General features: G+C 34.2%; 1 protein-coding gene across 2 annotated transcripts in view; it reads left to right on the plus strand.

The window, feature by feature from the left end:
• LOC107662444 (probable phospholipid-transporting ATPase IM) overlaps positions 1–12,924 on the plus strand; it is a 42,421-nt gene that overhangs the window by 19,039 nt on the left and 10,458 nt on the right. Inside the window, exons 3-17 of one of the 2 annotated variants that reach the window (XM_016452468.1) lie at positions 1,961–2,019; positions 2,834–2,947; positions 3,347–3,445; positions 3,579–3,640; positions 3,781–3,853; positions 4,948–5,018; positions 5,174–5,256; positions 7,437–7,595; positions 7,814–7,902; positions 8,062–8,258; positions 9,446–9,654; positions 9,739–9,782; positions 10,120–10,297; positions 10,393–10,581; positions 10,864–10,979. In XM_016452468.1, coding sequence (XP_016307954.1) covers positions 1,961–2,019; positions 2,834–2,947; positions 3,347–3,445; positions 3,579–3,640; positions 3,781–3,853; positions 4,948–5,018; positions 5,174–5,256; positions 7,437–7,595; positions 7,814–7,902; positions 8,062–8,258; positions 9,446–9,654; positions 9,739–9,782; positions 10,120–10,297; positions 10,393–10,581; positions 10,864–10,979 — 1,742 coding nt within the window. The remainder of the gene's footprint in view (positions 1–1,960; positions 2,020–2,833; positions 2,948–3,346; positions 3,446–3,578; positions 3,641–3,780; positions 3,854–4,947; positions 5,019–5,173; positions 5,257–7,436; positions 7,596–7,813; positions 7,903–8,061; positions 8,259–9,445; positions 9,655–9,738; positions 9,783–10,119; positions 10,298–10,392; positions 10,582–10,863; positions 10,980–12,924) is intronic. The other variant, XM_016452469.1, reaches the window with a different exon arrangement.

Consider the following 12,924-nt stretch of genomic DNA (forward strand, 5'->3'; position numbering starts at 1 on the left):
TAAAAAATATATTATTAATATTTTCAATACTAAAAGTAGGCCTACTGTTCAAAGTTTTGGGGTCAGTAAGATGTTTTAATGTTTTTGAAAGAAGTCTCATATGCTCAGCAAGGCTGCAGTTATTTGATCAAAATACAGTAAAACAGTAATGTGAAATATTACTATAATTTAAAATTATTTGAATATATTTTAAAATGTAATTTATTTACGTGATGGCAAAGCTGAATTTTTAGGAGCTATTACTCCAGTTTTCAGTGTCACATGATCCTTCAGAAATCAATATTGAAAACAGTTGTGCTGCTTAATATTTTTGTGGAAACCATGATTCATTTTTTCAGGATTATTTGAAAAGTTGAAAAGCAGCAAATTAATTTGAAAGATAATTCTTTTGTAATAAATAAATAAAATACTGACAATTTAATGCATCTCTGCTGAAAAAAAAAAAAGAATGGCAGTGTATTTTATAGAGTATATCTATCTTTTATAGAGAATATGTATTTTATAAAGTATATCTTTATTGTATTATTTTTTGTTCTTATTTTAAACATTTTGAATGTCATTTTCTTCATTTGGTTGATTGAAAAAGCCATTTTAAGTAGTTTGAGGGTAAATACATCATTTTCATTTCTGATCAACTATTCCTTTAAATCCAGACTCTGGATTATATAGTATAGTATAGTACAGTATAGTATAGTATAGTATAGTATAGTATAGTATAGCTTTACTGTTACTTTTGATCAATTTAATGCATCCTTGCTGAATATTAATTCCTATTTTTTTTATAAAAATAAAAAAAACTTACTGACCCCAAAACAGTGGTGTAAATTTTGTGCATAATCATGTAATATATTACTATTATTAACACAAATATACTAAACTGAAATTAAAATAAAGAATAAAATATTATATTTATGTAGTTCATAATGTTGGATCCAGAACATGACAGATTTTTCTTAAAGACTGATATGTCAGGGTCTTTATCTCATTTTAATGATTTTTCACAACAGTGCTGTTTATTCCTTTATGTGTAAAACCTTTTTAATTACCAAAAAAATGAAAGAGCAACTTCAGAGCAATAAAAAATTCCTCTAGGCTTTTCCAAAAACAAGACCTGTGTTTATAATGCTAGACGCTTCACTGACTTCTCAGTGAAGAGCTAGTAAATGATTAGGATTAGCTTTATGCTAATAAGCACAAGCCCTGCAGGTGATGAAATTCCACAGGCGGGACTGAGGAAAACATGTCTCAATCTCTCACACTCACAGACAAGTGTAGGCAACGTCTGCTACATACCACGAAACTAGCTGCCCAACAGAAAGCAGAAACCTCAGACTGCGCACTATTGACTGGCTCTCTTGTTAATGACTCTGTGAAGTTAAGAGTTGAATCTAATGCCTGAACGTTTGTGTTTGCCGCTCGAAGAATGACATTGCAAACAGGCAATGGCGCTGCGATGGCTATGGATGTTAGTACCATGGAGAGGAGGTTGGAACCCACGCTCAAAGTCACCCGGACAAGGTAGAGCTGCAAGGACTTGTGGGATTGGGAGAGCGAGATGATAAACGGGGGATGTATACTGGAAGAGCTGGATTACATCTATGGAAACTTCTTCCAGAAGTTGTTTGATCAATCAATGATAGCTTCTCACTTACACTCTTTCTATTTTTACTTCCCTCATTTGCTGAGTGATATTCACTGATGATCTCATAGACATCGCTTTGGAAAATATTGAGCCCATTTATGGTTCCTTAGAAATTGAGTAAGAGGAGATTATGAGGAGGATCAGTTTAGTAGACAAACAGATACTGGAAATGAGATCCACATAAGGATTTTGGTTTTGGGTGTTAGTGCATGTTGGTTAAGAAAGTTCACTACTGTTGTGTTTTTTTATGGAAATGTACTTGTTGGAAGCTCAGATCTTACTAATAGTTTACTAAACTAAACTTCTCTTCAACTCTAGAGGAGGAACGACATGTTCGAGCCAACGATCGCGACTACAATGAGAGGTTCAGTTATGCTGTAAGTCTGTAAATGTCTTTTATTGTCAAGTGTGTTATGGACGTGACTGCTCATGTTTTACTATTAGAACAAATCTTAATGATTTCATAATGTGACAGCCCATTTTTAAATGTAATTTTGAGAACTAACTCATTGGGCTTGTTTGTGAAATATAACCAGAATGTATTTATGTATGGATCGTACCATTGTATGTGGATCGGTTCATATCTGAATGGATTTGCATTAATATGCAGTTTTGTGAACAGGGACATTTGAATTTATGATGTGTGTTCATTTGAAGAAATTAACAAAATTGGTCAAAAGTGACAGTAAAGACTTTTATAATGTAACAAAACATTTCTATTTCAATTAAATGCTGTTCTTTTGAACTTCCTATACATCACAAAAAATGTATCAATGTCTTAAAAAAAGGTTTTCAATATTGATAATAATAATAAATGTTTCTTGAGCAGTAAATCATCATATTATTATGAATTCTGAAGGATCATGTGACACTGAAGACTGGAGTAGTGATGCTGAAAATTCAATTCACAGGAATAAATTACATTTTAAATATACTAAAATAGAAAACACTTATTTTAATTTGTAATAATATTTCACATTATTCCTGTTTTTATTGTATTTTTTTAAATCAAACAAAACAATACAGACTTGGTGAGAATAAGAAAAAAATAATAATAATACTCAAACGTTTTTGACTAGTACTGTATAAAGCACTGTGGTCAACTTCCGTTGTTCTAAAAACGTATTATATTTTTTCCATAATAATAAGTCAGAATTATTATTATTTTTTATCTGTGTAATTTCTCCCCAGGACAATCGCATCAAGACAGCAAAATACAACGTTTTCACCTTCCTGCCCATTAACTTGTTCGAGCAGTTTCAACGTTTTGCGAATGCCTACTTCCTAGTACTGCTGATACTGCAGGTTTGCCAGCCTTTTAAGGTCACTTGTGAAATTACAAGATCAGTGTATTGAAGATGAATCTGGAGCCTCATTTATAAATTTGATCCTGAATTTCATGGATTTGGTTCTTAATTAAAAGTCAGGATCTATGAAGTCTGAAAGTGAAAATGTCAATCCAAACCTGTATGACCTTCTTTCTTCTGTGGAATTGTTTTGGCCATAAAATAAAAGTCAGTTGGTTTGAACTCCATTGACTTTTATTATATGGACAAAACCATCCTTCTGTTGTGTTCCACAGAAGCAAGAAAGTCATATAGCTTTGGAATGACATGACATTCGATGTCTATGTCCATTTTTTGGGGGGGGTGTGAACTAGCGCTTTATTGTTGCACAACACTAATACTCTGTTGTGTGTTCTAGTTAATCCCAGAAATCTCCTCTCTTTCGTGGTTCACCACCATTGTGCCTTTGGTGTTGGTGTTGGCTATCACAGCTGTCAAAGATGCTACTGATGACTATGTGAGGATCTATTCTTGTCCTGTTGATCTTTATGTCTCTGAATACTGAATTTACAAAGACAGGCCGCTGTCTGTGGGCTGCTGGAATTAAGCTGAACTGATGTTTGCTGTGATTGATCTGTTTTGGATTTCAGTTCCGCCATAAAAGTGATCAACAAGTCAACACCCGGCAGTCTCAGGTACTCATCAAAGGAAAGTAAGTGCATTTATGCCACGTATCAGAATTTTCTGCTCTATCTCTTGCTGTTGAGATACAATTATTGAACTACAAATGCTTTAAGAGATGTTTAGGAAATGAAAAATGATTTGTGATGGGACAAACCTAATCTGTTTCAGATTGCAGAATGAGAAATGGATGAATGTGCGAGTGGGTGATATCATCAAACTTGAGAACAATCAGTTTGTTGCTGTAAGTTTGAATCTTTTCCTAATTTACTACAACCAAACAGGCCAACTTTAATATAGCTTATTATATTTATAATAAATATAGCAGATATGGTAGTCACATCATGCACGTTGTACTAACCACATATCAGTCCAAAGGTTATGAGCAGATTTAACCCTAATTTACAATATATTTGTCAAAAACTGCTCTGATACTGATTCATTTCAATAGGTGAAAACATTGTCAAGATCTAGATTAATTTCTTGATGGATGTCTTTAAGGTCAAACTCATTAGTTTCTGTTTCATTTTTTATTTATTTATTTTGGAATGAAATAATTCTAATGATAAAAGCTGGTCTAAAATCATTTTTATTATTTTATTTTAATTAATTAATTAACTTATTTATTTATTTGTTTATTAATTTTTTATTAATTTATTAATGTATGTACTTACTTTGAAAAACAAATTAGGAATGTACCAGTTTAAAATAAAATTCTGGTTGATACAGTAAGTCAGTAATTATTTTCATGTTATGGCCTATAACTGATAAAGTATACTTATATATATATATATATATATAAAATTTTCCCCCCTAAAATCTAAGAAGGTAAAAAACAATTATCAGACAGAACCTGTGTTAATAAAATTGTAGAATTCCAAAAGATTTTTTTTTTTTTTTTTTTTTTTTTGACATTTTAAGTAATTCTGACACCCCCTAGTGGGCTCCGGTCCCCTGGTTGAAAGTTCAACAGTTATTAGCAGAAATGTAATTGAAAAAATGTTTGGTCTTGGACAGGTAGATCTCAAAATTGCTATCAGGAATGTTCAGACTTCCCCCAGTCACTGCAAGAAATTTCACCAAATTCACCAAACTTCTTACCATATGGTTGATTTGGCTCTAAGCGCAACTTTAGTCCCTAAATGTAACAACCATACCATCAAACTGATGCAAAAAGCATAGACAAAACTATTCCATTGCATGGATTTGGATGATCCCAGTATGACTAGCATTATCTGTGACTTTAGCAGGCGAAAGCACTGTATGGTGAAGAATTATCTGGAGTAGATTCATCTAGCACACACGATTTTGAGCATCTCCTCTCTCTGCTGTCTACAGGCTGACCTTCTCCTCCTCTCTAGCAGTGAGCCCTATGGACTGTGCTATATCGAGACTGCAGAGCTTGATGGGTGAGAAGTTTACTGTGAAATGTGTAGCGGCGCTAATATCGCCTTGCATGTTCAACATCCAGCACACACATCTCAGATTCGATTTTGTGACTGTATAGCAGCGAGAGCTTGACGTGAACATGAGCTTCTTTCATGCTATCGACTCTTTCCAACAGAGAGACCAACCTGAAGGTGCGCCAAGCCTTGACTGTAACCTCAGACCTCGGGGACGATGTTGCGAAGCTTGCAGACTTCAATGGTAAAGCTTTTATTCAAACACACGATTAGGGCACCATCAACAGAAATGAACTTGAGTCAACATGAGTGAACATAAACAATTACTGCATCTGTCACATTGATCAGATTGATCTCTGTGGCTTTGTCTCATGGGGCCTCTGGTATGCTTGAGCATATTTTTTTAGAAGCTGTCATGGACCATTTGTAATGAGATCTGTAGTGTTTTCACTTGGCTTCCATTAAAATGTAGAGTATAGCCACTGCATGCTTCAAATTGGAAAAATAATGTTTTTGTCAGTTGCTAAGTAGAAGCACTAATGCTAGTGCTTCTGTTTAGGGTTTAAACACACTTATCCTACATTGCTTGTGCTACAAACATGAATGATCAAATTATCTGGCTTATTAGTCATGTGTTATTTAGTGAGTGGACTTTTAGCATGGGGAACAATAAAACGGACAGCAAAAATCCTGTCCGAATTAAAAAATTTAAAAAATAGCAGAATATATAGAGACTTTTGGTGGACTTTTTTCAACTAAATTAACTAGTGGAACTAATGTTATTTTAATATTATTTATATAATGTTATAGTATTTAATAATGTTTTAAATAAGCTTTTTATATTATATTTTGGCTTTTATTTATTTTATTTATTTATCTATCTATTAGAAATGGGGTAAAATTTGCTATGTAGCTTTGTCATTTTTATTAGTATTTTTTGTTGTAAATATTTTTCTGTTTAGCTTTAACTTATTTTTATTTCAGTTTTAGTTTCAGTAATTTTAGTATTTAAACTTAAAATTATTTTATTTCATATAATGCTGTTGGGCTTTTAATGCTTTGACATATTTATATAATGTATTTTTATAATGTATTTAAAACATAGAGTAGTTGCTACACTAAGTGGTTCTTTTTGTTGAAATGATGACCTTTCCCACATGGATAATCTGCAGCAAGTTGTTATCCGCTAGCTGGTTTGCGTTTATACGGCTGGGTTTTGAGACAAATTTCACTATTCGAATCAATTATCCTTCACAAGCTTTTAATTTGATTCGATTCTGATTCGATTCGATTCAATTCAATATTGATTATTTTGGATATATATCAGGTACAGGACAAGGCAAATTTTCTCAAGGAAAAAAAAATCTCTCAACTAACGCTGTAAAATATAACTGAGAGTCAATAAAATGGAAGGTTGAAATTTGCTGATTTGTATACAAACACTTAAAATATACTCAAAGTTTTTGTAATATTAAAGTTATAATACTAACTTTAACTTTAAATTACATAATTATATTTCTACTCCAATTCATGTTTTGAAATATAAACATTTAAATGGTGGTTGTCACTTTGACGAATCTTGACAAATTTATTCAAACATAAATATTGAAGAACACTAAAAAATTATAATAAATATGACATATGGTGCACATATTTAGCAAAATGCTCCTTTCTAGAGTTCATTTTTCTAGCTGACTAATGAGTTTATGGTCACCGAATATGTTTTTTCTGTTGTAAATGTGCCTTTACGTGATATATTGTTTTTGTTTACAAGCTATTGTCGTCTTTCCGTGTTTGAAACACTGATTGAGCGATTACATGAGACAGGATACAGATTTCGGTAAATTGTACTCTTTCTTTTAACACACCTTCAGATGTTCATTCATGTTTATTTCATGCTGTAACTGCTATTAAAGCGGAGGAGACGATCAGTTCATGCTGCTGCTTCTAACCGAGGCGCTACAGCGATCTGTCACTCCACATTAAACAGCGCCAAAACGGCATTTAATATTTGAATATTGTAATAAAATGGACAGAATTTGAAATCTGAGACTTTGTTTCATATCAAAAGTAACAAATCACAAAGCTTATTGCAATTTATTGGATGAGAGGCACGCTACAATTTTCCGTTCATTATCTGGCAGACTAGACTAATCGATTCTTGGGATTTATAAATCGATATTGTTTCATAAAAATGAGAATCGGTTAAAATCGAGAAATCACTATTTTTTTCCCAGCCCTAGTTTATACGCATCATCAGTCTTTTAGGATGGCGTACCAATAGGCGAAAATGTCAGGCTAAATGCATGTAACAATGAAAAGCCGAAGCTATTGATGAACCAAAAATAACTGAACACTATTTGCTTCTGAATGAATGTCAGCGTCATCTTCAAGTTACGTGTTGTCTTTGAACGTGTCTCCCAGAGGAAGTCATCTGCGAGCCGCCCAACAACAAACTAGACAAGTTCACAGGGACTCTGTACTGGAAAGATAACAAGTACCCACTGGATAACGAGAAAATGCTCCTGAGGGGCTGCGTTCTCCGTAACACTGAGTGGTGTTTCGGCTTGGTTATCTTCGCAGGTACATCTCTTCAATTTTCCTCCGTTAATTGTCCTAGCAGAATGGCATTTTCACGGATGATTGGTTAGCTGTCTTGAGTAGATGTTCCTCAGAGACATGCTGAATGCCTCATCTGTAATTAACGTTATTAACTATGCTCAGCTCCTAAAGCACACTATTATCTGTCCTGAGATGAGCTACGTTCTGTGAGTCTTCTGGGTTTTGTGCTTCTCCGTCAGGACTTCAAACCAAGCTGATGCAAAACTGTGGGAGGACGACGTTCAAACGGACCAGCATCGATAAACTGATGAACACCTTAGTTCTGTGGGTGAGTGTGTGAGCGGCATGCTGGGATTGATCGACATGTAGCATCTCACTTACTCATGCCGTCAGCCTTTCAAAAGGGCAGTTCATTTTGTTATTGTAAAGGGTTTTGCATGTGTTAAGAAGACAAAATATGATGAAATGTTTCTTGTTTTTTTTCCAGATCTTTGGATTTCTCATCTGTATGGGGATTATATTGGCTATTGGAAACACTATTTGGGAGCAGAAAGTAGGCAGCAACTTTTGGGAGTATCTTCAGTGGAAGGAACTCACCATTAATGCAGTCTTCTCTGGCTTCCTGACCTTTTGGTCCTACGTTATCATCCTTAACACTGTCGTACCCATCTCACTATATGTTAGGTAGGTCAGATTACACAACGTGTTGGCAAACTAGTTTGGTTCAGGACCCAGATTTTACATTGACCATCAAGTGGCAACCCAATATCATTTGCTTAGAAAAATGTTGACGAAAAATTTCCCTTAAATTGTATATGTGCTATGCATGGAAGCCCATTTCCACCACATAAGAAAAAAAAGCTTTGGTAAATCATAGTGGTTAATAACTTAAAAAGTCAAAAACATGAGGTAAAATGTTGTATGACTTTTTGATGTCACAATTATGGCTTTTTATGTCATAAGTTCTGCTATTTATCTTATAATTATGACTTAACCTCTCGTCATTTCAACTTCTTATCTGATAATTATGACTTGGTGTATCAAAATTACGAGGTTATGACATAAAAGTCTATTATGAAAATTTAAATGATTAGATAAAAAGTCATAATTATGACATTAAAAGCCATAATAATTGTTTCAATTTTTTATGTAATAATTATGACTTACCAAAGCATAATTATGAAATAAGAGTCTAAATTATTAGATAACATTTCATGTTGACATCTTTAATGCAATAATTAATGCAATTATATATCTTTAATGCAATAATATATGTATCTCATAATTAAAATTTTTGTCATAATTTCAACTTTCATAATTGACTGTCATAATTATGACTTTTTATCTCATATTGTCAACTTTTGTCATAATTTTAACATTCATATTTGACTTTTATGTCATAGTTATGACTATCTCATATTTTTGAATTTCTATGTAATAATTTAGTTCACTTGATATGTGATCATTTTGATCTTTATCTCATAATTGTGTCTTAGTATCTCATTATTTCAACTTTTTTGTCACTCTTTATTCTCAATATTATAATTTACCAAAGCATGATTTTTTTCTTATGTGGCTTCTTATGTTTTTCTAAAATGCTTCCATGGGTTATGAGCCCTGAACTGCAAGGTAAAATTTTCTAATTTTTAGCTTGCAAACTATTTTTCTCATGTGTTGACTGGAGAATATATGGAGAAAAAATGATAGAGAACATGTATAGAGGGGATTGACAACAAATTTACACAACTCCTTTGTATTATACATATGAGTGAAAAAGAAAAAAATAAACTTTTTTTCCCACTTTGCAGTTCAGGGTTTTCATAAAACACCTAATATAAGTCTTTGTTAATAACATTAAACTTATATTACAGCGTAGAAGTTTTGCGGCTGGGCCATAGTTACTTTATAAACTGGGACAGACGAATGTACTACAGCCGTAAGGACACTCCTGCTGAGGCGCGGACCACCACCCTCAACGAGGAGCTGGGCCAGGTGGAGTTCATCTTCTCAGACAAAACAGGCACTCTCACCCAGAACATCATGGTGTTTAATAAGTGCTCCATCAATGGGAAGACCTACGGTACGCTTGAACACTTCCTGTTATACATCCACACTTATAGACAAGTGGGTATATTTATTGATGGCTGTGCTTTTGTTTGTCTAGGTGATGTTTATGACGAGTTTGGGCATAAAGTGGATATTACAGAGGTAATGAAACCAATTGTAAATTATGTAAATTAATAATAATAAATAATTATTATTACAATTGAAAAAGCATAAAAATATTATTCTAAAAAAAAATGTGTTGTTATATATTAGAATGTAAAAAATAATTTTGCTATGGTATTGCATCCAAATAACACAGTATCACCATGTTAAACGTCCAACAACATCAAAATAACGTTATACATGCCCAAAAAACTTGGTATTACTATTGTAAATAGCCTACAACATGGTCTTACCATGGTAACTGGTCTTACCAGACTGAAAATAATTTCAGTCTGGTGCAGTATTTAGCAGTCACGCTTGTCTCTGACTCTTGCAGAAAACACCATGTGTAGATTTCTCCTTCAACCCACTGATGGACCGGAAATTCCGTTTCCATGACAGCAGCTTGGTCGAGGCCATCAAGCTGGAAGAGCCTCTGGTGCAGGAATTCTTCCGTCTGTTAGCGCTCTGCCACACCGTCATGCCAGAAGAACGAAATGAGGGTAAACTGGACTGTAAACACCTTAAATATCTTTATATCCCAGTAGCGCTTTTGATTTATATGCAGAAGAAGAATTGTCTGAAATGCTTCTGAACTGGATTGTTCAAGGGGAGCTGGTGTATCAGGCACAATCTCCAGATGAAGGAGCCCTGGTTACTGCTGCGCGTAACTTCGGCTTCGTATTTCGGTCCAGAACGCCAGAAACCATCACTTTATATGAGATGGGTCAAGCGGTCACCTATCAGCTGCTGGCCATCTTAGACTTCAACAATGTACGGAAGAGAATGAGCGTTATTGGTAGGTTCTGATTGTATTTTTCATCTGTTATTAGTTGTATTATGAGATATTTTAAGCATGTCTTTTCATTTTAAACACATTCACAGTCTAGTATTTTAATATTTCACCTTTAATATTTCACAAAAGCTATGAATCATCCCTGATGTATCTCTTTTTATGGGTCTGTGTGCATAATTCATCCTTTCACATAGAGGAATCAATAGCTGTCTGGTCTGGTGAAACTGTTTTATTGTATACTAAGACATTTATAAGTAGCACTCTCATTTCCTGTCTCTTCCGCAGTGAGGAACCCAAAGGGGCAGTTAAAGCTTTACTCAAAAGGAGCCGACACAATACTCTTCGACAGGCTGGACCCGTCTAATGAAGAGCTTATGTTTACTACCTCAGAGCACCTTAATGTAAGTCTCTATTGCTAAGCCATCCTTCCCTTCCCATGGTAAAACCATGTTTTTCCACATGTACTGTGGTAAAACTATATTATTTGGATGCAGTACTGTGGTAATGCCATGTTTTTTGGATGTTGTAACATGGAAAGACCATGTTTTGAGGCATTTACTCTGGTAATAACGTTTTTTTTGGGCATATACTGGAGTAATATCATGCTATTAGGATGCAGCACTATTTTAAAACTGTGTTTTTTGCTCACATACTTTGATAATACAATGTTATTTGGACACAGTATCATTGTAAAACCTTGTTGTTTGATATTTACCATGGAAATATCTTGTTTTGTCCTAGTGTTCTGTGGTAAAACTATGTAATTTGGATGCAGTACCATGATAAAACTATGTTGTTTGACATTTACGATGGTAATACAATGTTTCTGGATGTGATACCATGGAAAGATCATGTTTTTAGGCATTTACCATGGTAATACCATGGTTTTTGGGTATATAATGTAGTAATATTATGTTATTTGGATGCAGCACGATGGTAAAACCATGTTTTTACTCATGTATTGTGATAATACAATGTTATTTGGACCCAGTACCGTTGTAAAACTATGTTATTTAGCATTTATTGTAGAAATGTCTTGTTTCCATATGTACTGCGGTAATACTATGTTATTTGGCTGCTTTACCATGGTAAAACTATGTTGTTTGGCATTTACCATAATAATACCATGCTATGGATGCGATGCCATGGAAAGACCATGTTTTGAGGCGTTAACCATGGCAATACTATTGAATTTGGGCATATACTGTAGAGATACCATGTTATTTTATATGCAGTTGCGTGGTAAACCCTTACTGTCATGCATTTACAATGGTAGTACAATGTTATTTAGATGTGATACCATGGTAAGACCATGTTCTAGGGCATTAGTTTGATGCAACACCATGGTAAGACCATGTTTATGGGAATTTACCATGGTAATACCATGTTTTGGGCATGTACAATAGTAATGCCATCTTATTTTAATGCATTACCATGGTAAAAACCATTCTGTTTGGCATTCACCATGTAATTTGGATGTGATACCATGGTAAGACCATGTTGTAGGCTATTTACAATGGTAATACCAAGTTTTTTGGGCATGTATAATGTTATTTTGATGTTGTTGGACGTTTAACATGGTGATACTGTGTTATTTGGATGCAATACCATAGCAAACCCATGTTTTGGGGCCTTTATCATAATAATACTATTTTACCATAATAATTTCATGATATTCTATGCACTTTATGAAGTTTGATGTAAACCTTGGTATAGGCCCACTTTGGCCTAATTCAGGTATCAATTAAACGGGTAGTGCTGAAAGCACTAGTGGAAAACCCTTCATCCTCGTGCTTGACCGAGAACAGAATACCTTGTTCACCAGAATACCTTGAATACCCTTCACCTTGTTACTCATGACGTGTCTTCAACTATAATAAGCATATATGCGCTATATCGGCAGGGGGATTCCGCTAGCGAGTGCTGGATTTACAGATGATTTAGATTTAAGGTGAGTATTTTATTCAACATGGACACACTTAGACGTTCTGTGTGCCTTAAAGGGGTCATATGATGCGATTTTAAGTTTTCCTTTGTCTTTTGGAAAACCCTTCATCCTCGTGCTTGACCGAGAACAGAATAACAAAGTTGTCACCTTGTTACTCATGACGTGTCTTCAACTATAATAAGCATATATGCGCTATATCGGCAGGTGAATTCCGCTAGCGAGTGCTGGATTTACAGATGATTTAGATTTAAGGTGAGTATTTTATTCAACATGGACACACTTAGACGTTCTGTGTGCCTTAAAGGGGTCATATGATGCGATTTTAAGTTTTCCTTTGTCTTTGGAGTGTTACAAGCTGTTCGTGAATAGATAAGATCCCTAAAGTTGCAAAGACTAAA

The sequence above is a fragment of the Sinocyclocheilus anshuiensis genome, unplaced genomic scaffold (assembly GCF_001515605.1).
Source record: "Sinocyclocheilus anshuiensis isolate Anshui unplaced genomic scaffold, SAMN03320099.WGS_v1.1 scaffold807, whole genome shotgun sequence".
NCBI classification, from domain to species: Eukaryota; Metazoa; Chordata; class Actinopteri; order Cypriniformes; family Cyprinidae; genus Sinocyclocheilus; species Sinocyclocheilus anshuiensis.